At 46.0% G+C, this 25495-nt stretch overlaps 1 protein-coding gene across 1 annotated transcript; it reads left to right on the forward strand.

The window, feature by feature from the left end:
- The first annotated feature begins 1580 nt into the window (after window positions 1-1580).
- Window positions 1581-25152, forward strand: LOC120039470 (cullin-4A-like). The gene is made up of 19 exons (XM_038984861.1): window positions 1581-2205; window positions 2821-2936; window positions 6791-6894; window positions 8807-8876; window positions 8999-9072; window positions 9358-9520; window positions 12046-12135; window positions 12255-12337; window positions 12492-12559; window positions 13629-13747; window positions 13834-14026; window positions 14208-14423; window positions 16397-16482; window positions 19380-19487; window positions 19641-19754; window positions 20040-20145; window positions 23231-23403; window positions 23769-23921; window positions 24289-25152. The coding sequence occupies exons 1-19, from the start codon at window positions 2064-2066 to the stop codon at window positions 24382-24384; spliced, it is 2274 nt and encodes a 757-aa protein (XP_038840789.1). The 5' UTR covers window positions 1581-2063; the 3' UTR covers window positions 24385-25152.
- Window positions 25153-25495: the final 343 nt, after the last annotated feature.

Genomic DNA, 25495 nt, shown 5'->3' on the forward strand with positions numbered 1-25495 from the left:
ATTTGTGTGTTGACCAAATTGTTGACTAACACTCCTTGACCTCCATACAAAAACTCCTTGCTTGGTGGGCGAAAAAACGACACCTGCTGGAGGGAGACAGATTTTCCGCCGAGTTGGGCCTCTCTTCCTGGTTGGTGGGAGGAGCTATAGAAGGGTGAGCTCATTGTAATAGCTGGAATGGAGTTTATGGAACGGAGTCAAACATGGAGTTTCCATGTGTTTTATGCCGTTCTATTACTCCACTCCAGACATTACAATGAGCCCATCCTTCTATAGCTCCTCCCACCATCCTCCTCGTGAGTATGCAATTGAGATTCTCCCAGACATTAAAACCAGATTGGGGGCTAAAGAGCCTGCAAGCTTGTAGTCCTAAAAAAAACGGAAATTAGTTACCTATGGTTCCTTCAGCCATTCCCGAAAATAAGGTCTGAGGTTAACACAGGTTTAGGAGATCTTATTCGTTTTGTGAGATAATATCAGTCAGTTAACATGACCTTTATGAATTATAAAGCCTTTATGAGCTTTATGTGCTTTTGATTACAACAAATGCTTCAAAATTCACAAAAAGTGACATTAGCTGATGAAAATGATCAAATTGAACAAAATGTACAAGATCTCATAAGCCTGTGTTTTACCACAGACCTCATTTTCACAGTTTATCCAAACACCCTACAAAAACTCCATTCATTTGCCCCATAGGCTTTGTCCTTCGAACCTTGGTGGAGTACCAGGGCCTACAAAAATATGCTTGGTCTGTTCCAATAGTGTGTGATTGCGGCCCGCAATTCAGGGCATTCCATTGGTTACTGCATGAAATTCCACCGTCGAGCATCATATTAATACCTGCATGAACCCCCCCCCCCTCGAGTATCCCATTGGTTATTGCATGAAGGTCCCCGTTGAGCATACCATTAATAGCTGCATGAACGCCCCCCCACACAAGCATACCATTGTTTCCTGCATGAACACCCCCCCTCAAGAGCACGCCATCTTCATGTTTGCATGACACTTTTGATATTCTAGATTACCTCTGATTGTCTATGCGATTAAACATTTACCAATATAAGTATAAAGAGGGGTTCCTAAAGATGCAGGAATGCCCACATGCAGGAATGCCCCGAATTGCGGGCTGTAAATACACCTTTCTCGTCTGTCCAAGAAAATGAAACCGTTTAAACATGTTTAAAATGAGCAACTAAATGTAGAATACTGTACACTATCATACCTTTTAATCTAGTTAACTTTTAGAACAGGGTAAACTGATAAAATCACGATGCACCAATCCTGCACCAATTTATATTCCACCATCACAGTTGGAAACACACATTTTTTGCCTTGAGTCTACATCATTTGAATAAGAGTTTTATGTGTTATTGCTTGTACCTAAAATGCTTTTACATCATGCAAAATCGACAAAAGTCGATGAATTTCACTGAAGTAATTGAATAGGAAATGTAATTAGGACCCTTTAAAGATGAACTCTTGTTAAAAAAAAAAAAGTCAAAATAATGTTTAAGTTTCAAACATCACATGGGAAGAATGCGAATCTCCCAAGATGCACTTGTCAAGGAGGGGGGGGGTAGAAAGCCATTTTGTTATGTTTGCTATGTGGCTAGCGCCACATCTCCAGCGGTAGCATAACGATGGATAATTTCAGATTAAATATAGCTTTTAATTTGTTTCACACAATGAAGTCTGAAATATATAACATTTAATATTTGCATCATTTTAATACGGGCCAGGGAGGGACGCAGCTGTTATACTAAATTGTTTGTTTCGCTAACTAAACTAGCTAACGCGTTAGCTTACTTGAACGAAATCTAATTTTCAGTTGTTCGGTTCATCCAAAAGTTTCCCTGCGATTTATGGCTTTGGGCTAGGTATCTACTTTTGCTCAAGTGAGGGATCGGACTAAGTGGTGAATCGTAAATGATTTAAGAAACAGGGTCAGAGTTGTATAATCCAACTTTAGGCTCGTTTGAGAGGACGAGTAGAAGTGCCGCTGACAGGCTAACGTTAGCTAACAACTCTTCACAACAACGGCCCTCTGCATTAATCTAATAATGGCAGAAGACATACGACAGGACAAGAAAGCAAACTTCTCTGCTCTGACGGAGCACAACAACAACGGAGTGACGAAGATTTCTGGCCTGGCCTCCAACAAAACTGGCGCCTCCAAGAAATTAGTTATAAAAAATTTCAAAGGTAACGCGTGCTGAATAGCTAGTTAACGTTAGCTGGCTAGCTAACCGTGCTAAACGTTATTTGGCCGTTTTGCCTGACTATCAACTATCGCTTAGTAATTGGCTAACTAGTTAACTCTAGTTATGTAACGTGTAACTCCCCATAAATGGCAGCGTAACTAAAGTTCATATTTGAAAGTTGTCCATGATGGCCAGCTGGGTAGCCTAGGTTTCTAGACCAAGTTAGCTTGTGACATATTTGAAGCAATTGATAGCCATGGCATGTAAACAACATAATATTCCGTTGCAACCAGACACTGGAAATATTGCTCAACTCTGTTTACGTCATCTAGCTAACTTTACCAAGCTAATGACATTCTGGCAGAATAAATATATATTTTTTGCATACAATTTAGACATTTGTTGACTCTGTCCCTGCCAGATGTTTACATATGGTTGAGTATGCAAACAATAGTAAACTGTTTACAAACAATATTCTCCTTGTTTACAAATTAACTTTACATTTCTCCTCATTTAAATGAGGTAACCAGTTAGAGGCTTAAAAAAACGAATGGTTGTATTGATTGTCTGTCTAACCATTTTGCTGTGCCTTGGTGTGGCGTAACTGTGTTCCCAGACAGGCCAAAGCTAGCGGACAACTACACTGAGGACACCTGGCTGAAGCTGAGGGATGCGGTAGGAGCCATCCAGAACAGCACCTCCATCAAGTACAACCTAGAGGAACTCTACCAGGTCAGGCCTAAAGCATCAAACATCATGCACACAGTGGCACTTTCAGGACATGAAACACATGGTTTGTGGAGAGCTACAGCCCTTATTTACCATAATAAATCATAGGCCTAGTTCATGTGTCCACCGGGCCTTGGTGACATGCCTATATCCAAGTCCCAGTGTTTCCATGTGAATAATATGTACCGATATGGGCACTTTTATTGTCTGCATCTGTATGACACCATTACACCAGCTGTCTTGTAACGTGACCTGCTGGTTGCCCTTTACTGTCTGTATCTGTGTACCATTACTCCAGCTGTCTTGTCATGTGACCTGCTGGTTGCCCTTTACTGTCTGTATCTGTGTACCATTACTCCAGCTGTCTTGTCATGTGACCTGCTGGTTGTCCTTTACTGTCTGTATCTGTGTACCATTACACCAGCTGTCTTGTAACGTGATCTGCTGGTTGCCCTTTACTGTCTGTATCTGTGTACCATTACTCCAGCTGTCTTGTCATGTGACCTGCTGGTTGTCCTTTACTGTCTGTATCTGTGTACCATTACTCCAGCTGTCTTGTAACGTGACCTGCTGGTTGTCCTTTACTGTCTGTATCTGTGTACCATTACTCCAGCTGTCTTGTCATGTGACCTGCTGGTTGTCCTTTACTGTCTGTATCTGTGTACCATTACACCAGCTGTCTTGTCATGTGACCTGCTGGTTGCCCTTTACTGTCTGTATCTGTGTACCATTACTCCAGCTATCTTGTCATGTGACCTGCTGGTTGCCCCAGCCAGTCTGGGTTGGTGGTGCCAACTGACACCCTATTCCCTATGTGGTGTACTATTTAGGGTATAGGGTGCCATTTGGGACGTTACCCGATTCCAACTGGGGCGACATAGATCGGTCCTAGGACACTATGCCTCTCTAGTCTCAAAGTATTGGAGAGGAGCGCTGCTCCATGCCAGCCAGCAGGTTCTGTAGCTCACATCAGCAGTCAGTATACCCAACCACCGTGCTGACCATTCACCAGCCTGTTGACTTGGTTAACCCTGTCACTCTGACCATTCACCACCTGTTGACTTGGTTAACCCTGTCACTCTGACCATTCACCACCTGTTGACTTGGTTAACCCTGTCACTCTGACCATTCACCACCTGTTGACTTGGTTAACCCTGTCACTCTGACCATTCACCACCTGTTGACTTGGTTAACCCTGTCACTCTGACCAGTCACCACCTGTTGACTTGGTTAACCCTGTCACTCTGACCAGTCACCAGCCTGTTGACTTGGTTAACCCTGTCACTCTGACCATTCACCAGCCTGTTGACTTGGTTAACCCTGTCACTCTGACCATTCACCACCTGTTGACTTGGTTAACCCTGTCACTCTGACCAGTCACCACCTGTTGACTTGGTTAACCCTGTCACTCTGACCAGTCACCACCTGTTGACTTGGTCAACCCTGTCACTCTGACCATTCACCATCTGTTGACTTGGTTAACCCTGTCACTCTGACCAGTCACCACCTGTTGACTTGGTTAACCCTGTCACTCTGACCATTCACCAGCCTGTTGACTTGGTTAACCCTGTCACTCTGACCATTCACCAGCCTGTTGACTTGGTTAATCTTGTCACTCTGACCAGTCACCACCTGTTGACTTGGTTAACCCTGTCACTCTGACCATTCACCATCTGTTGACTTGGTTAACCCTGTCACTCTGACCAGTCACCACCTGTTGACTTGGTTAACCCTGTCACTCTGACCATTCACCAGCCTGTTGACTTGGTTAACCCTGTCACTCTGACCATTCACCAGCCTGTTGACTTGGTTAATCTTGTCACTCTGACCAGTCACCACCTGTTGACTTGGTTAACCCTGTCACTCTGACCAGTCACCACCTGTTGACTTGGTTAACCCTGTCACTCTGACCATTCACCACCTGTTGACTTGGTTAACCCTGTCACTCTGACCAGTCACCACCTGTTGACTTGGTTAACCCTGTCACTCTGACCATTCACCAGCCTGTTGACTTGGTTAACCCTGTCACTCTGACCATTCACCAGCCTGTTGACTTGGTTAACCCTGTCACTCTGACCATTCACCAGCCTGTTGACTTGGTTAACCCTGTCACTCTGACCAGTCACCACCTGTTGACTTGGTTAATCCTGTCACTCTGACCATTCACCACCTGTTGACTTGGTTAACCCTGTCACTCTGACCAGTCACCACCTGTTGACTTGGTTAACCCTGTCACTCTGACCAGTCACCACCTGTTGACTTGGTTAATCCTGTCACTCTGACCATTCACCATCTGTTGACTTGGTTAACCCTGTCACTCTGACCATTCACCAGCCTGTTGACTTGGTTAACCCTGTCACTCTGACCATTCACCAGCCTGTTGACTTGGTTAACCCTGTCACTCTGACCATTCACCAGCCTGTTGACTTGGTTAATCTTGTCACTCTGACCAGTCACCACCTGTTGACTTGGTTAACCCTGTCACTCTGACCAGTCACCACCTGTTGGCTTGGTTAACCCTGTCACTCTGACCATTCACCACCTGTTGACTTGGTTAACCCTGTCACTCTGACCATTCACCAGCCTGTTGACTTGGTTAATCTTGTCACTCTGACCAGTCACCACCTGTTGACTTGGTTAACCCTGTCACTCTGACCAGTCACCACCTGTTGGCTTGGTTAACCCTGTCACTCTGACCAGTCACCACCTGTTGACTTGGTTAACCCTGTCACTCTGACCAGTCACCACCTGTTGACTTGGTTAACCCTGTCACTCTGACCATTCACCAGCCTGTTGACTTGGTTAACCCTGTCACTCTGACCATTCACCAGCCTGTTGACTTGGTTAACCCTGTCACTCTGACCATTCACCAGCCTGTTGACTTGGTTAACCCTGTCACTCTGACCAGTCACCACCTGTTGACTTGGTTAATCTTGTCACTGACCATTCACCACCTGTTGACTTGGTTAACCCTGTCACTCTGACCATTCACCACCTGTTGACTTGGTTAACCCTGTCATTCTGACCATTCACCACCTGTTGACTTGGTTAACCCTGTCATTCTGACCATTCACCACCTGTTGACTTGGTTAACCCTGTCATTCTGACCATTCACCACCTGTTGACTTGGTTAACCCTGTCACTCTGACCATTCACCACCTGTTGACTTGGTTAACCCTGTCACTCTGACCAGTCACCACCTGTTGGCTTGGTTAACCCTGTCACTCTGACCATTCACCACCTGTTGACTTGGTTAACCCTGTCACTCTGACCAGTCACCACCTGTTGACTTGGTTAACCCTGTCACTCTGACCAGTCACCACCTGTTGACTTGGTTAACCCTGTCACTCTGACCAGTCACCACCTGTTGACTTGGTTAACCCTGTCACTCTGACCATTCACCAGCCTGTTGACTTGGTTAATCCTGTCACTCTGACCATTCACCAGCCTGTTGACTTGGTTAACCCTGTCACTCTGACCATTCACCACCTGTTGACTTGGTTAATCCTGTCACTCTGACCATTCACCACCTGTTGACTTGGTTAACCCTGTCACTCTGACCATTCACCACCTGTTGACTTGGTTAACCCTGTCACTCTGACCATTCACCAGCCTGTTGACTTGGTTAATCCTGTCACTCTGACCATTCACCAGCCTGTTGACTTGGTTAACCCTGTCACTCTGACCATTCACCACCTGTTGACTTGGTTAATCCTGTCACTCTGACCAGTCACCAGCCTGTTGACTTGGTTAACTCTGTCTTGTAACTTTTGCTATTATTAAGCCAGTAAACAGGGAGGATGACTTACAGAATTTAGAGGTGAACATACTAAGTATTCCTGTCTCCTCTGTTTCAGGCGGTGGAGAACCTGTGTTCCTATAAAGTCTCCCCCACACTGTACAAGCAGCTCCGTCAGGTCTGTGAGGACCATGTCCAGGCCCAGATACATCAGTTCAGAGAATATCCTTTACACTCTGTGTGTCTTTGCCATGGGAAAGTGTGCTCCTTTGTTTTTGCCGGTGCGTCTGTGTGGATGTTTCTAAAAGCCTGTTTGGTGGGTTTCTAGTTGACTTGATAGGAATGTCTGTCATGTATGATGCTGCATGACAGTGTCTCCTCTGAGGAGATAAATATGTTTTATAACCATCTCTAACATGTTTTATAACCATCTCTAACATGTTTTAGAACCATCTCTAACATGTTTTAGAACCATCTCTAACATGTTTTAGAACCGTCTCTAACATGTTTTAGAACCGTCTCTAACATGTTTTATAACCATCTCTAACATGTTTTAGAACCATCTCTAACATGTTTTAGAACCATCTCTAACATGTTTTAGAACCGTCTCTAACATGTTTTAGAACCGTCTCTAACATGTTTTATAACCATCTCTAACATGTTTTAGAACCATCTCTAACATGTTTTAGAACCGTCTCTAACATGTTTTAGAACCGTCTCTAACGTTTTAGAACCGTCTCTAACGTTTTTTTTTTAAAAATAGTTTTGTATTGCTGCACCTTGTGTTTCTTGGCTATTTACATTGTTTTGTTCACAAGCTACGTTGTTTTTCAATGTTTGACTTTGCTTCAACTACCTGTGAAGACGTCAGCTACTAGTCAGACTAGTCTACTGTGTTATAAACTGTGGTTCCAGCCCTGAATGCTGATTGGCTGACAGCCGTGGTATATCAGACCGTATACCACGGGTATGGCAAACCATTTATTTTTACTGCTCGAATTACGTTGGTAACCAGTTTATAATAGCAATAAGGCACCTCGGGGGGTTTTGGTATTTGGCCAATATACCACGGTTAAGGGCTGTGTCCAGGCACTCTGCAATGCGTTGTGCTTAAGAACAGCCCTTAGCCGTGGTATATTGGCCATATACCACCCCTCGGTCCTTATTGCATAAATATCTCACAGGCACACTGTCACGGAACACTCCAGCGGCTGGAATACCATCATTGCCACAATAACCTTGGCCTGGGTCTCCCTGATAACACTTGTTTATCTGGTTAGTTGTGACTGGGGAGGCTTAAAGGAACCTGGCAGCCTCCTGTTAGAGCTTTATGTCTTCTCAGCAGGCCGCTGTGTAGTAGTGTCTCTGTACCAGCTGTATGTCTTCTCAGCGGGCCGCTGTGTAGTAGTGTCTCTGTACCAGCTGTATGTCTTCTCAGCGGGCCGCTGTGTAGTAGTGTCTCTGTACCAGCTGTATGTCTTCTCAGCGGGCCGCTGTGTAGTAGTGTCTCTGTACCAGCTGTATGTCTTCTCAGCGGGCCGCTGTGTAGTAGTGTCTCTGTACCAGCTGTATGTCTTCTCAGCGGGCCGCTGTGTAGTAGTGTCTCTGTACCAGCTGTATGTCTTCTCAGCGGGCCGCTGTGTAGTAGTGTCTCTGTACCAGCTGTATGTCTTCTCAGCGGGCCGCTGTGTAGTAGTGTCTCTGTACCACTACGTTTGACATGTTGTTCATTCAGCAGACACTCTTATCCAGAGATACTTACAGGAGCAATTCGGTTTACAGTGCTTTGCTTAATGGCACATCGACTTATTTTTCTCCTAGTCTCCTCGGGGATTCGAACCAGCGACCTTTCGGTTTACTGGCCCAACTCTCCTAACCGCTAGGCTACCTGCCGCCCAGGGGGCACTTTGGACCTCTTCAGCCAGCTAGCTGCACACAGCGACACGCTGCTTGGACTGATGGCACATGAACATCCCTGTAATGGGGATCTCTGTAAACTAACTACACAGTTTGTAGTCATCAGAAGGTTGTCATGTTTTCAACCACAACCTGGTGCGAGCCGAGGCCCCGTCCAAAGAGTGTTTGACTGTTGTTTGATTGAATTGAGGCCCGTTCCTTAACCTTAGCGCCTCACAGAGTCCCTGGACAGCCTGTCTTTCCTGAAGAGGATGAACCGATGCTGGCAGGACCACTGCAGACAGACGGTTAGTCAGACAGCCTTTATCATCTCAACTTTGTGTTGATCATGTGACATTTAATCTGTCTAAAATGTATGTTGTAGATTAGTCTAATGTCAGTGTGTTATGTGTAACCTGGTTTACTGCAGATCATGATCCGGAGTATCTTTCTGTTCCTGGATCGTACCTACGTGCTCCAGAACTCCCTGCTCCCCTCCATCTGGTAAGAGACCCGTCCACTAGCCATTAGGAGACACAAACATTCATCCATTCTCAGCGGTAAACGGCTTTCCTGTTCTGAGATGGTGAACGTTTCTTTCTGTCCTCTGACAGACTGTGTCTGAAATGGAACCCTATTCACTTCGCAGTGCACTACCTTTGATGAGGTCCTCATTGGGCTAAAAGAGTTCACTATGTAGGAAATAGGGTTCCATCTGGGATGCAGACAGTTACTGTTCATCGTGACCGTCCACCGTGACCGTCCACCGTGACTGTGTGTGTTCCACAGGGATACCGGGCTGGAACTCTTCCGGAACCACATCGTGAGCGACGGGCCTGTCCAGAAGCGCACGGTCGATGGGATCCTGGAACAGATCGAACGTGAACGCAACGGAGAGACCGTGGACCGCAGCCTTCTCCGCAGCCTACTGGGCATGCTCTCAGATCTTCAGGTGATTGGTCAATGTTTCATAAGGCTTGTCTTACCATTTGGCCAATGAACCAATCAAGTCAAGGCAGTCAGTTGCTAGTCATACGAGTGCATTTTCTTAGCAGTGTAAAACTATTGTTCCATAGGCAGATAGTATGTAGATTCTCTGATCTCCTGGTGTAATCTATTGTCTCTCTCCTCAGGTCTATGTAGATTCTCTGATCTCCTGGTGTAATCTATTGTCTCTCTCCTCAGGTCTATGTAGATTCTCTGATCTCCTGGTGTAATCTATTGTCTCTCTCCTCAGGTCTATGTAGATTCTCTGATCTCCTGGTGTAATCTATTGTCTCTCTCCTCAGGTCTATGTAGATTCTCTGATCTCCTGGTGTAATCTATTGTCTCTCTCCTCAGGTCTATGTAGATTCTCTGATCTCCTGGTGTAATCTATTGTCTCTCTCCTCAGGTCTATGTAGATTCTCTGATCTCCTGGTGTAATCTATTGTCTCTCTCCTCAGGTCTATGTAGATTCTCTGATCTCCTGGTGTAATCTAATGTCTCTCTCCTCAGGTCTATGTAGATTCTCTGATCTCCTGGTGTAATCTATTGTCTCTCTCCTCAGGTCTATGTAGATTCTCTGATCTCCTGGTGTAATCTATTGTCTCTCTCCTCAGGTCTATGTAGATTCTCTGATCTCCTGGTGTAATCTATTGTCTCTCTCCTCAGGTCTATGTAGATTATCTGATCTCCTGGTGTAATCTATTGTCTCTCTCCTCAGGTCTATGTAGATTACATTTACATTTACATTTAAGTCATTTAGCAGACGCTCTTATCCAGAGCGACTTACAAATTGGTGCATTCACCTTATGACATCCAGTGGAACAGCCACTTTACAACAGTGCATCTAAATCTTTTAAGGGGGGGGGGGGGTCAGAAGGATTACTTTATCCTATCCTAGGTATTCCTTAAAGAGGTGGGGTTTCAGGTGTCTCCGGAAGGTGGTGATTGACTCCGCTGTCCTGGCGTCGTGAGGGAGTTTGTTCCACCAGTGGGGGGCCAGAGCAGCGAACAGTTTTGACTGGGCTGAGCGGGAACTGTACTTCCTCAGTGGTAGGGAGGCGAGCAGGCCAGAGGTGGATGAACGCAGTGCCCTTGTTTGGGTGTAGGGCCTGATCAGAGCCTGGAGGTACTGAGGTGCCGTTCCCCTCACAGCTCCGTAGGCAAGCACCATGGTCTTGTAGCGGATGCGAGCTTCAACTGGAAGCCAGTGGAGAGAGCGGAGGAGCGGGGTGACGTGAGAGAACTTGGGAAGGTTGAACACCAGACGGGCTGCGGCGTTCTGGATGAGTTGTAGGGGTTTAATGGCACAGGCAGGGAGCCCAGCCAACAGCGAGTTGCAGTAATCCAGACGGGAGATGACAAGTGCCTGGATTAGGACCTGCGCCGCTTCCTGTGTGAGGCAGGGTCGTACTCTGCGGATGTTGTAGAGCATGAACCTACAGGAACGGGCCACCGCCTTGATGTTAGTTGAGAACGACAGGGTGTTGTCCAGGATCACGCCAAGGTTCTTAGCGCTCTGGGAGGAGGACACAATGGAGTTGTCAACCGTGATGGCGAGATCATGGAACGGGCAGTCCTTCCCCGGGAGGAAGAGCAGCTCCGTCTTGCCGAGGTTCAGCTTGAGGTGGTGATCCGTCATCCACACTGATATGTCTGCCAGACATGCAGAGATGCGATTCGCCACCTGGTCATCAGAAGGGGGAAAGGAGAAGATTAATTGTGTGTCGTCTGCATAGCAATGATAGGAGAGACCATGTGAGGTTATGACAGAGCCAAGTGACTTGGTGTATAGCGAGAATAGGAGAGGGCCTAGAACAGAGCCCTGGGGGACACCAGTGGTGAGAGCACGTGGTGAGGAGACAGATTCTCGCCACGCCACCTGGTAGGAGCGACCTGTCAGGTAGGACGCAATCCAAGCGTGGGCCGCGCCGGAGATGCCCAACTCGGAGAGGGTGGAGAGGAGGATCTGATGGTTCACAGTGTCGAAGGCAGCCGATAGGTCTAGAAGGATGAGAGCAGAGGAGAGAGAGTTAGCTTTAGCAGTGCGGAGCGCCTCCGTGATACAGAGAAGAGCAGTCTCAGTTGAATGACTAGTCTTGAAACCTGACTGATTTGGATCAAGAAGGTCATTCTGAGAGAGATAGCAGGAGAGCTGGCCAAGGACGGCACGTTCAAGAGTTTTGGAGAGAAAAGAAAGAAGGGATACTGGTCTGTAGTTGTTGACATCGGAGGGATCGAGTGTAGGTTTTTTCAGAAGGGGTGCAACTCTCGCTCTCTTGAAGACGGGAGATCAGATTCTCTGATCTCCTGGTGTAATCTATTGTCTCTCTCCTCAGGTCTATGTAGATTCTCTGATCTCCTGGTGTAATCTATTGTCTCTCTCCTCAGGTCTATGTAGATTCTCTGATCTCCTGGTGTAATCTATTGTCTCTCTCCTCAGGTCTATGTAGATTCTCTGATCTCCTGGTGTAATCTATTGTCTCTCCTCAGGTGTATAAAGAGTCGTTTGAGGAGCGTTTTTTGATGGAGACTAACAGACTGTACGCTGCAGAGGGACAGAGGCTGATGCAGGAACGAGATGTGAGTGACAGCCGTCAATCAAATGCTTTGATTCCATATTATGACCACGCCCCTATATAGATAGCATACTTGGCTTTCTCCTAGTGACGGTCATAAGTGACGTGTATGTGTGTGTCCAGGTGCCGGAGTACCTGCATCATGTGGCTCGTCGGTTGGAAGAAGAGAACGATCGTGTCATCAGCTACCTCGACCAGAGCACTCAGTAAGACCCGCCTCTTCCTCCACACCCCTTAGACTGACAGGCCTGTGCTCCAATCAGAGTACACTAGATCATCTCACAGATTTGAACCACTTTACTTACTCTTTCACCCCCTCCATCTGTCTTTATCATCTCTCTCTCTGTTTGTATTCAACAGGAAGCCACTTATCTCTAATGTAGAGAAGCAGCTGCTTGGAGAACACATGACGGCCATCTTACAGAAAGGTATGTGATATTGACCCTCCTCCAGGTCTCAGTATTCTGTTAGACGGTAACCGGGTGATATTGACCCTCCCCTCCAGGTCTCAGTATTCTGTTAGACGGTAACCGGGTGATATTGACCCTCCCCTCCAGGTCTCAGTATTCTGTTAGACGGTAACCGGGTGATATTGACCCTCCCCTCCAGGTCTCAGTATTCTGTTAGACGGTAACCGGGTGATATTGACCCTCCTCCTCCAGGTCTCAGTATTCTGTTAGACGGTAACCGGGTGATATTGACCCTCCTCCTCCAGGTCTCAGTATTCTGTTAGATGGTAACCGGGTGATATTGACCCTCCCCTCCAGGTCTCAGTATTCTGTTAGACGGTAACCGGGTGATATTGACCCTCCCCTCCAGGTCTCAGTATTCTGTTAGACGGTAACCGGGTGATATTGACCCTCCTCCTCCAGGTCTCAGTATTCTGTTAGATGGTAACCGGGTGATATTGACCCCCTCCTCCAGGTCTCAGTATTCTGTTAGATGGTAACCGGGTGATATTGACCCCCTCCTCCAGGTCTCAGTATTCTGTTAGACGGTAACCGGGTGATATTGACCCTCCCCTCCAGGTCTCAGTATTCTGTTAGACGGTAACCGGGTGATATTGACCCTCTCCTCCAGGTCTCAGTATTCTGTTAGATGGTAACCGGGTGATATTGACCCTCTCCTCCAGGTCTCAGTATTCTGTTAGACGGTAACCGGGTGATATTGACCCCCCTCCTCCAGGTCTCAGTATTCTGTTAGACGGTAACCGGGTGATATTGACCCCCTCCTCCAGGTCTCAGTATTCTGTTAGATGGTAACCGGGTGATATTGACCCTCTCCTCCAGGTCTCAGTATTCTGTTAGACGGTAACTGGGTGATATTGACCCTCTCCTCCAGGTCTCAGTATTCTGTTAGACGGTAACTGGGTGATATTGACCCCCTCCTCCAGGTCTCAGTATTCTGTTAGGCGGTAACCGGGTGATATTGACCCTCTCCTCCAGGTCTCAGTATTCTGTTAGACGGTAACTGGGTGATATTGACCCTCTCCTCCAGGTCTCAGTATTCTGTTAGATGGTAACCGGGTGATGGAGCTGGCTCTGCTCTACCAGCTCTTCAGTAAGGTGAAGGGAGGACTCCCCACTCTGCTGCAGCACTGGAGAGACTACATCAAGGTACGCTCTCTTCTCTCTGTCTTTATACTACTCTCACTATGAAACGCTTCTATTGACTCTAGTCTCACTGAGATGTCTCCTAACAGAGTTTTGGTGGTGAGATTGTGGGCACCCCAGAGAAGGATAAGGACATGGTTCAAGACCTGTTGGACTTTAAGGATAAGATGGACAACGTGGCCCAGGGCTGTTTCAACAGAAACGAGAGCTTCATCAACGCTATGAAGGAGGCCTTTGAAGCTTTCATCAACAACAGACCCAACAAACCTGCTGAACTCATCGGTGAGGACAAGACCGCTGTGTGTGTGCAAAGAGTCAGGGCAGGAGATATTTAAAGGCACCTGGAATCTTAAAACGAATGTTCCATTGCTTAAAACACCAGTCAGAGGTCCCACGCCAGTTATGTTGATATGAATGTTTCCTGTATGTTTTATCTAACTGGCGGTGTCCTGTCTCTGCACAGCGAAGTACGTGGACTGTAAATTGCGGGCGGGCAACAAGGAAGCTACCGAGGAGGAGATGGAGAGAATTCTAGACAAGATCATGATCATCTTCCGCTTCATCCACGGGAAGGATGTGTTCGAGGCCTTTTATAAGAAGGACCTGGCCAAACGCCTGCTGGTGGGGAAGAGTGCCTCTGTGGACGCTGAGAAGTCCATGCTGTCCAAACTCAAACACGGTAAGTTGTCCCAACTCAAACACTGTATGATAACAGGATACAGTGCAGTGATCTCCAAAATTACAACTTTGTCACCATCACATGTTATGGTATCTGTGTTGAAGCAGGCTTTGTTTGTGGGTAGGGACTACAACTAACTTTTTGGTCTGGCAGCCACTCCAGTTTTACCAGACAAAATATTGTTAAGTTAGAACAACAACAAAAAACGAATGAGCTTTGTGATGTTTCAGAAGCTTTGTGATGTTTCAGAAGCTTTGTGATGTTTCAGAAGCTTTGTGATGTTTCAGAAGCTTTGATGTTTCAAAAACAAATGTATTACTAGTAAGAAGTGATGTGGTATAGGGCTAATCATTTTAACTAACTTTTTTAACCAAAATATCACAGATGAGACATGTTAAGCTGCCCCTTTAAGGGCGGCAGGTTACCGTGGCAACGATGGTACTCCAGCCGCTGGAGTGGTCAGTGACGGTGTGCCTGTGAGATATTAGAGTAGATGGTCTGACTAGTAGCTGACGTCTTCACTGGTAGTTGAAGCAAAGTCAAACATTGAAAAACAACGTAGCTTGTGAACAAAACAATGTAAATAGCCAAGAAACACAAGTTCTCACTTCAGTGGACTTTCCAGTAAATTAGACTGACTTCTATGCCTGTGCATATTGAGCACTTTCAATCCCAGTGTTCACAGCTCCCCAGCCAGGCGTTGTTGCAGCGCCTCACGGGATATATATTTGAGTGGATACCTAGTTCTTTGTGATTACCTACCATCTATGAACCAAAAGGACCAAACAGTTACTGCAGCATTTAGTTAGTTATAAATGTTTTCCTACTTCCTAACGACATGTTTATTTGTACATGTGAGTGAAATCCTGGCGCTCTGTTGCCCTGACCACCCGCCAACATGGCTGGTGAAGTAGACATCTTTACCCGCCAACATGGCTGGTGAAGTAGACATCTTTACCCGCCAACATGGCTGGTGAAGTAGACATCTTTACCCGCCAACATGGCTGGTGAAATAGACGTCTTTACCCGCCAACATGGCTGGTGAAGTAGACGTCTTTACCCGCCAACATGGCTGGTGAAGTAGACGTCTTTACCCGCCAACATGGCTGGTGAAGTAGACGTCTTTACCCGCCAACATGGCTGGTGAAGTAGACGTCTTTACCCGCCAACATGGCTGGTGAAGTAGACGTCTTTACCCGCCAACATGGCTGGTGAAGTAGACGTCTTTACCCGCCAACATGGCTGGTGAAGTAGACGTCTTTACCCGCCAACATGGCTGGTGAAGTAGACGTCTTTACCCGCCAACATGGCTGGTGAAGTAGACGTCTTTACCCGCCAACATGGCTGGTGAAGTAGACGTCTTTACCCGCCAACATGGCTGGTGAAGTAGACGTCTTTACCCGCCAACATGGCTGGTGAAGTAGACGTCTTTACCCGCCAATGTCAAAATCTACCCGCATTTGGCGTGGTTTTTTATTTTAGGCCCTGTGTTCGTGGGATAATGTCAAATGTCCTCCGGCAGATGCTGATTGTTGCCTCAGCAGTGAGGTTAGCCCATCGGTGGTTTGTCACTACCTCTGGTGTGTGACTGTAGAAACACCACCAGTCACCAGGTCATGCAATGTATTTAAGCACTAAGGCCCGTAGGAGGTGTGGAATATGGCCAATACACCACAGCTAAGGGCTGTTCTTAAGCACGACGCAACCAGGAGTGCCTGGATACAGCCCTTAACCGTAGTATATTGGCCATATACCACAAACCCCCGAGGTGCCTTATTGCTATTATAATCTGGTTACCAAGGTAATTAGAGCAGTAAAAATAAATGTTTTCTCATACCCGTGGTATACGATCTGATATACCCTGGCTGTCAGCCAATCGGCATTCACGGCTCGAACCACCCTGCTTATAATACTCTATAAAAACTTGTTAACAGGAAGTGAGTGTGATGATTTGTGACTTCCTGTCCCTGCAGAGTGTGGAGCGGCCTTCACCAGTAAGCTGGAGGGGATGTTTAAGGACATGGAGCTCTCCAAAGACGTTATGATCCAGTTCAAACAGGTTAACACAGACTCATATCACTACTTACTGTAATATACATTTACCACCAGGGAATCATAGATGCCACCTGACTTGAGACTATGTTGTCGTCACTCCTCCGTGACGCTCGTCCCTCAACCATTCTGTCTTGTAGGACGTGGAACTCGTATTTCAATATTTAGTGTCCGTTGTTTTAAAATCAAAACATACTGTACTTCCTAATTGTTTTATTTCACTGCACTCTCGTATGACTCCATTATTGCAGATGTTACAGGGATTCATCAGTTTGCAATTGTGAGAAGGAAGTAAACGGGTAGCTGTCTCCTGTACAAGTTGTGTGCCAGGACGTTGGTCGCTAGTGCCGTGACTTTCAGCTGTGGAGCTGTTGTAGCTAGCTAGCTTACTGACATGGCTACAGTTGAAGTCGGAAGTTTACATACACTGAGGTTGGAGTCATTAACTCGTTTTTCAACCACTCCACAAATTTCTTGCTAACAAACTATAGTTTTGGCAAGTTGGTTATGACATCTACTTTGTGCATGACAGGTAATTTTTCCAACAATTGTTTACAGACAGATTATTCCACTTATAATTAACTGTGTCACAATTCCAGTGGGTCAGAAGTTTACATACACTAAGTTGACTGTGCCTTTAAACAGCTTGGAAAATTCCAGAAAATTATGTCATGGCTTTAGAAGCTTCTGATAGGCTAATTGACATCATTTGAGTCAGTTGGAGGTGTACCTGTGGATGTATTTCAAGGCCTACCTTCAAACTCAGTGCCTCTGCTTGACATCATGGGAAAATCAAAAGAAATCAGCCAAGACCTCAGAAAAAAAATTGTAGACCTCCACAAGTCTGGTTCATCCTTGGTAGCAATTTCCAAATGCTTGAAGGTACCACGTTCATCTGTACAAACAATGGTACGCAAGTATAAACACCATGGGACCACGCAGCCGTCATATCGCTCAGGAAGGAGCTCTCCTAGAGGTCTCCAAGAGGTGAACGTACTTTGGTGCGAAAAGTGCAAATCAATCCCAGAACAACAGCAAAGGACCTTGTGAAGATGCTGGAGGAAACGGGTACAAAAGTATCTATATCCACAGTAAAACGAGTCCTATATTGACAACCTGAAAGGCCGCTGAGCAAGGAAGAAGCCTCTGCTCAAAAAAACGCCATAAAAAAGCCAGACTACGTTTTGCATCTGCACATGGGGACAAAGATCGTACTTTTTGGAGAAATGTCCTCTGGTCTGATGAAACAAAAATAGAACTGTTTGGCCATAATGACCATTGTTATGTTTTGAGGAAAAAGGGGGAGGCTTGCAAGCCGAAGAACAACATCCCAACCGTGAAGCACGGGGGTGGCAGCATCATGTTGTGGGGGTGCTTTGCTGCAGGAGGGACTGGTGCACTTCACAAAATAGATGGCATCATGAGGAAGGAAAATTATGTGGATATATTGAAGCAACATCTCCAGACATCAGTCAGGAAGTTAAAGCATGGTCGCAAATGGGTCTTCCAAATGGATAATGACACAAAGCATACTTCCAAAGTTGTGGCAAAATGGCTTAAGGACATCAAAGTCAAGGTATTGGAGTGGCCATCACTAAGCCCTGACCTCAATCCTATAGAAAATTTGTGGGCAGAACTGAAAAAGCATGTGTGAGCAAGGAGGCCTACAAACCTGACTCAATTACACCAGCTTTGTCAGGTGGAATGGGCCAAAATTCACCCAACTTATTGTGGGAAGCTTGTGGAAGGCTACCCAGAATGTTTGACCCAAGTTAAATAACTTAAAAGGCAATGCTACCAAATACTAATTGAGCGTATGTAAACTTCTGACCCACTGGGAATGTGATGAAAGAAATAAAAGCTGAAATAAATCACTACTATTATTCTGACATTTCACATTCTTAAAATAAAGTGATGATCCTAACTGACCTAAGACAGGGAATTTTTACTAGGATTATATGTCAGTAATTGTGAAACTGAATTTAAATGTATTTGGCTAAGGTGTCGTGTAAACTTCCGACTTCAAGTGTGTGTGTCAGCTGTACAACTGAAATGTGTCTTCTACATTTAACCCTACCCCTCTGAATCAGAGAGGTGCTGGGGGGGGCTGCCTTAATTGACATCAACGTCAATTGGCATATTGTTAGTTTAGATTAATTAACTCCTTGCACAAAGGCGGAGGTAGCGGTCCTGCTGCTGGGTTGTTGCCCTCCTACGGCCTCCTCCACGTCTCCTGATGTACTGGCCTGTCTCCTGGTAGCGCCTCCATGCTCTGGACACTACGCTGACAGACACAGCAAACCTTCTTGCCACAGCTCGCATTGATGTGCCATCCTGGATGAGCTGCACTACCTGAGCCACTTGTGTGGGTTGTAGACTCCGTCTCATGTTACCACTAGAGTGAGAGCACCGCCAGCATTCAAAAGTGACCAAAACATAAGCCAGGAAGCATAGGAACTGAGAAGTGGTCTGTGGTCACCACCTGCAGAATCACTCCTTTATTGGGGGTGTCTTGCTAATTGCCTATAATTTCCACCTTTTGTCTATTCCATTTACACCACAGCATGTGAAATTTATTGTCAGTGTTGCTTCCTAAGTGGACAGTTTGATTTCACAGAAGTGTGATTGACTTGGAGTTACATTGTGTTGTTTAAGTGTTCCCTTTATTTTTTTGAGCAGTGTAGTATTGAACATGGTTGTCTCCCCCAGTACATGAATGTATTGAGTCAGGTTGTCTGTCTCCCCCAGTACATGAATGTATTGAGTCAGGTTGTCTGTCTCCCCCAGTACATGAATGTATTGAGTCAGGTTGTCTGTCTCCCCCAGTACATGAATGTATTGAGTCAGGTTGTCTGTCACCTCCAGTACATGAATGTATTGAGTCAGGTTGTCTGTCACCTCCAGTACACCCAGAACCAGAGTGAGCCCAGCCAGCTGGAGCTGACGGTCAACATCCTCACCATGGGCTACTGGCCCTCCTACACTCCTATGGAGGTCCACCTGCCCCCTGAGGTATGTCTGTCTGTCTGTGGTTGGGTGGTGTGTATGCTAGCAATAAGTACTGTAGAAGGTATGAATCTAATCTGAGTGTTGGTTAGGTTTTATGAAGCCTATATAAAGTATCTCTCTCCTCCTCGCTCTTCCCCTCCTCCTCGCTCTTCCCAGATGGTGAAGCTCCAGGAGGTATTCAAGCTGTTCTATCTGGGGAAACACAGTGGCAGGAAGCTCCAGTGGCAGCCCACCCTGGGCCACGCTGTTCTAAAGACTGAGTTTAAAGAGGTGAGACTGAAAGGTTTCCCTACAACAGTGCTTCTCTGCTCCTCAAATAGCCACCAGGTTAAACATGCTGGGATACAATAGAAATGGTAGGTGACGACCAGAGCAACACTGTCTGAGAAGATGGACAGCTTTCTTTGTTTGAAATGTCAAATTTCGAATGCGTCTTTTACCAAGGAGCTGCAGGTGTCTCTGTTCCAGACGTGTCTCTGTGTGTCTGTCTACAGGGTAAGAAGGAGCTGCAGGTGTCTCTGTTCCAGACGTGTCTCTAACTGTGTGTCTCTACAGGGTAAGAAGGAGCTGCAGGTGTCTCTGTTCCAGACGTTGGTGCTTCTGATGTTCAACGAGGGGGAGGAGTTCAGCGTGGAGGAGATCAAATCAGCCACTGGCATAGGTACAGCTTCTGTCTCTGTCTGTCTGTCTTCATAGGTACAGTGTCTGTGTCTTCATAGGTACAGCTTCTCCCTCTCTGTCTGGTCTGTCTTCATAGGTACAGCTTCTCCCTCTCTGTCTGGTCTGTCTTCATAGGTACAGATTCTCCCTCTCTGTCTGGTCTGTCTTCATAGGTACAGCTTTTCCCTCTCTGTCTGGTCTGTCTTCATAGGTACAGCTTTTCCCTCTCTGTCTGGTCTGTCTTCATAGGTACAGCTTTTCCCTCTCTGTCTGGTCTGTCTTCATAGGTACAGCTTCTCCCTCTCTGTCTGGTCTGTCTTCATAGGTACAGCTTTTCCCTCTCTGTCTGGTCTGTCTTCATAGGTACAGCTTCTCCCTCTCTGTCTGGTCTGTCTCCATAGGTACAGCTTCTCCCTCTCTGTCTGGTCTGTCTTCATAGGTACAGCTTCTCTGTCTGGTCTGTCTTCATAGGTACAAAGGTCTACATTAATGTTCTCTGGTCCTTAGATTAATCTAACTACTCTCCTTATTTATCTCTAGATTGATTAGGATCCCCTTCAGCCGATGCCAATGGAGACAGCTAGTGTTACTGGGCTCCGACACATAATGAAAAAGACATTACAGACTGATTTAACAGTGTACAAATATTTAAACATTAACATGTAGTCTCGCTTGTCATTGTAACCAGAGGGATAATAGTAATACTATGCATGCCTGTCTCTCTTGGCTAAGAGCTGAGGAAAGACTGACTGCGTCACTTCTTGTTTTTATAAAAACACATTGTGTTGGAAATTCCAAATGGTTTGCTTAGTCAACTTATACCAGACATGACACCAGGGGTCTTTTCATTGTCCCCAGGTCCAGAACAAATGAAATTAAATGTACAGTATTATGCAGAGCCATGACTGCATGGAACTCTAACATCTTATATAGCGCAAGTGGACAGCAAACCAACTAATAAAGCAACATTACAGCACCACGCCTCTCCCCATGTGACCTACTTGTGGTGTGTATGTATCTATCAGTTCCACATACATGTCAGTACACACAAACACACACCACAAGTAGGTCACATGGGGAGAGGCGTGGTGCTGTAATGTTGCTTTATTAGTTGGTTTGCTGTCCACTTGCGCTATATAAGATGTTAGAGTTTCATGCAGTCATGGCTCTGCATAATACTGTACATTTAATTTCATTTGTTCTGGACCTGGGGACAATGAAAAGACCCCTGGTGTCATGTCTGGTGGAAGTTGACTAAGCAAACCATTTGGAATTTCCAACACAATGTGTTTTTATAAAAACAAGAAGTGTCACAGTCAGTCTTTCCTCAGCTCTTAGCCAAGAGAGACTGGCATGCCTAGTATTACTATTATCCCTCTGATTACAATGAAGAGCAAGACGTTCTACTCTGTTCTGGGCCAGCTGCAGCTTAACTAGGTCTTTCTTTGTAGCACTTGACCACATGACTGGACAATAATCAAGATAAGATCCAACTAGAACCTGCAGGACTTGCTTTGTGGAGTGTGGTGTCAAAAAAGCAGAGCATCTCTTTATTACGGCTAAGCTTCTCCCCATCTTTACAACCATTAAATCTATATGTTTTGACCATGACAGTTTACAAATCAAAGGTAACGCCATCTAATTTTGTCTCAACTTGTTCAACAGCCACACCATTCATTACCAGATTCAGCTGAGGTCTAGAATTTAGGGAATGATTTGTACCAAATACAATGCTCTTAGTTTTAGAGATGTTCAGGACCAGTTTATTACTGGCCACCCATTCCAAAACAGACTGCAACTCTTTAAGGGTTTCAGTGACTTCACTAGCTGTGGTTTCTGATGTGTATATGGTTGAATCATCAGCATACATAGACACATGCTTTGTTTAATGCCAGTGGCAGGTCATTGGTAAAAATATACTGAACACAAAATGTAAACTCAACTATTTCAACAGTTTTACTGAGTTAGTTCATATCAGGAAATCGGTCAATTGAAATAAATAAATTAGGTCCGAATCTCTGGCGCATCCAGTCCCAGCCAATCAGAATGAGGTTTTCCCCTCAAGGGCTTTATTACAGACTGAAATACTTGTCAGTTTCATCAGCTGTCCGGACTGGCTGGTCTCAGACTAACCAGCAAGTGTGGCAGTCCTGGGCTGGCGTGGTAACCGGTGGTCTGCTGTTGTGAAGCCAGCTGTGGCAGTCCTGTGCTTGCGTGGTAATAGCTGGTCTGCGGTTGTGAGACCAGTTAGACGTACTGCCATATTCTCTAAAACTACATTGGCGGCAGCTTATGGTAGATAAATTAACATTAAATTCTCTGGCAACAGCTCTGGTGGACATTCCTGCAGTCTACGTGCCAATTGCACGCTCCCTCAAAACTTCAGACATCTGTGGCCTTATGTTGTGACAAAACTGCACATTTTAGTTACCTTTAATTGTCCCCAGCACAAGGTGCACCTGTGTAATGATCATGCTGTTTAATCAGCTTCTTGATAAGCCACACCTGTCAGGTGGATGGATTATCTTGGCAACGGAGAAATGTTCACTAATGGGGATGTAAACAAATTTGGGGATGTAAACAAAAAACATTTTTGAGAAATACGCTTTTTGTGGTTATGAAAAATTTCTGGCCTCTTATTTCTGCTCATGAAACATGGAACCAACACTTGTTGCGTTTATTTTTGTTTATTTTCTGTTCATATAGAAAAAAAGTAGAGGACTTAGAGAGCGGCCCTGCGGTACACCACACTTTACATGTTTGACATTAGAGAAGGTTCTATTAGATTGCCATATCGTATATATTTCTCAACCGGTTAGGGTCAATAATACCAAAGGCTGCACTGAATTCTAACAGTACAGCTCCTGCAATCTTATCTATTTCAACCAGTCATCAGTGATTTGTGTCAGTGCCGTACATGTTGAGTGCCCTTCTAATCATCTCGATCTCTCTTCTACATTCATCTCATTGCGTATTTGGGGTAATTAACATTTTGGCTCATTCATGAAACGCAAGTAATTTCCCCAATTTAAACTTGATGAAATGAAGTAGTGTAACCGTGATCTGTGTCCCCTTTCCGTCCCCAGAGGAGGGTGAGTTGAGGCGTACCCTGCAGTCTCTGGCCTGTGGGAAGGCGCGCGTCCTCAATAAGACTCCCCGGGGGAAGGACATCGAAGACGGAGACCGCTTCAACTTCAACAACGACTTCAGACACAAACTGTTCCGCATCAAGATCAACCAGATTCAGATGAAGGAAACGGTAGGGTTAACACCTCTCTCTGTCTCTGTGAAGGAAACGGTACATTGTCAAGTCTGTGCCTGCCTGTTGAACAGAAAGGAGTGCTGACTCCTCTAATCATTGTGTCTGTTATATCAGACTAATTCATCCATATAATGGTGCTTTCCACTGAGGGTTGACGCCTCAAGTTCCCGTCATTTAAATCTTATTGCCTAAGTGTTGAGTCCCTCCCTTGCCCATCATTTGGAGGAAGTGTGGCCATCATGCATTCACACAGTCAACTCTGGAGTTGGAGTCAATTCATTCAGGAAGTGAAACGTTCACAGAAAATAAACGGTGAATTACAATTCTGTGTGTTGTTTCTGTGTGTTTCTGTGTGTGTCCAGGTTGAGGAGCAGGTGAGCACCACTGAGCGTGTGTTTCAGGACAGACAGTACCAGATCGACGCGGCCGTTGTCCGCATCATGAAGATGAGGAAGACCCTGGGCCACAACCTGTTGGTGTCAGAACTCTACAACCAGCTCAAGTTCCCTGTCAAGGTACTCTTTCATTTTCACTCTCATTTATTTTCTTTCGCTTTTGTTCTTTTTTCCTGCCCTGAAATATAGTCACATGTGGAACAGGCATTCACATCACGTGAACTGTACACCCTCAGCTCTAAGCTGCATACCCTTCAGTGTCATTCCTATGTGTGTTCTCTCTCCTCGGTGTCATTCCTCTCTGTGTGTTCTCTCTCCTCGGTGTCACTCCTCTCTGTGTGTTCTCTCTCCTCGGTGTCACTCCTCTCTGTGTGTTCTCTCTCCTCGGTGTCACTCCTCTCTGTGTGTTCTCTCTCCTCGGTGTCACTCCTCTCTGTGTGTTCTCTCTCCTCGGTGTCACTCCTCTCTGTGTGTTCTCTCTCCTCAGCCTGGAGACCTGAAGAAGCGGATTGAGTCGCTGATCGACAGAGACTACATGGAGAGAGACAAGGAGAGTCCCAACCAGTACCACTATGTGGCCTGAGGGGGGCGCCACCTCCATCCTCACCACCCCTCCGGTGCCCTGCCAGTGGGCTCAGATAGTCAGCATCAGCTGGCCCTGATATAGCCCCACCTCTCCTTGAACCACCCCACCCCCTCACCGCCCCTCCCCCCTGCTTCTGGGGCCCAGCTCTGAGAGGGCCAGTCTGGAGGCTAGAGCCCAACCTGGTCCAACACCAGCCCAGCCAACACCACCCTCGGGGGGGGGGGGGCTCAGAGCAGGGCAGGCTGGGTCCTGGGGCTGGAGGAGTCTGTCTGGTGGGTGGAAGGCCGGCCGGCACAAATCATCCGCTGACGACGCTAACAACGAGAACAACGTAGCACTTTCTCAAATGTGTTGTTTTGGGGGGGGGGCTGGCTGTGATCCATCCACATCTATCTTTATCAGTCTGTTCCACTGTAGTTTAGCTTGGGGGGGGGGGCTGGGGGCTGTGATCCATCCACATGTTTCTTTTTCAGTCTCAGTTCATCTGTAGTTTAGCTCCTGGGGATTATTCAGTTTTTTTCCTGTGAGGTAACATAACTTCCCGGCCTGGGATAACACTGTGACAGTGTTGTCAGACAGGGTACAGGAACAGGTTGGGGGGGTCACATGGATACCGATACAAGGGGAGGGATGATTTTGGGTCTGGGGACACTCTCCTGTATTTTGACCAACACTTTCCACGCTCTGAATTTTGTAGACCAGATTGTATTCTTTGTAAGAGAGAGAAAGGAAACATGAATAAATTGATATTTAATGAAGAGTTAATTCATTGTGTGAACATCAAATGGATTGAGTACTTGTGTATAACATAGTGGTGTGACTGAGTAGATGTGTATAACATAGTGGTGTGACTGAGTAGTTGTGTATAACATAGTGGTGTGACTGAGTAGATGTGTATAACATAGTGGTGTGACTGAGTAGTTGTGTATAACATAGTGGTGTGACTGAGTAGATGTGTATAACATAGTGGTGTGACTGAGTAGATGTGTATAACATAGTGGTGTGACTGAGTAGTTGTGTATAACATAGTGGTGTGTCTGAGTAGATGTGTATGACATAGTGGTGTGACTGAGTAGATGTGTATAACATAGTGGTGTGACTGAGTAGT

The sequence above is a fragment of the Salvelinus namaycush genome, unplaced genomic scaffold (assembly GCF_016432855.1).
Source record: "Salvelinus namaycush isolate Seneca unplaced genomic scaffold, SaNama_1.0 Scaffold274, whole genome shotgun sequence".
Classification (NCBI taxonomy): Eukaryota; Metazoa; Chordata; class Actinopteri; order Salmoniformes; family Salmonidae; genus Salvelinus; species Salvelinus namaycush.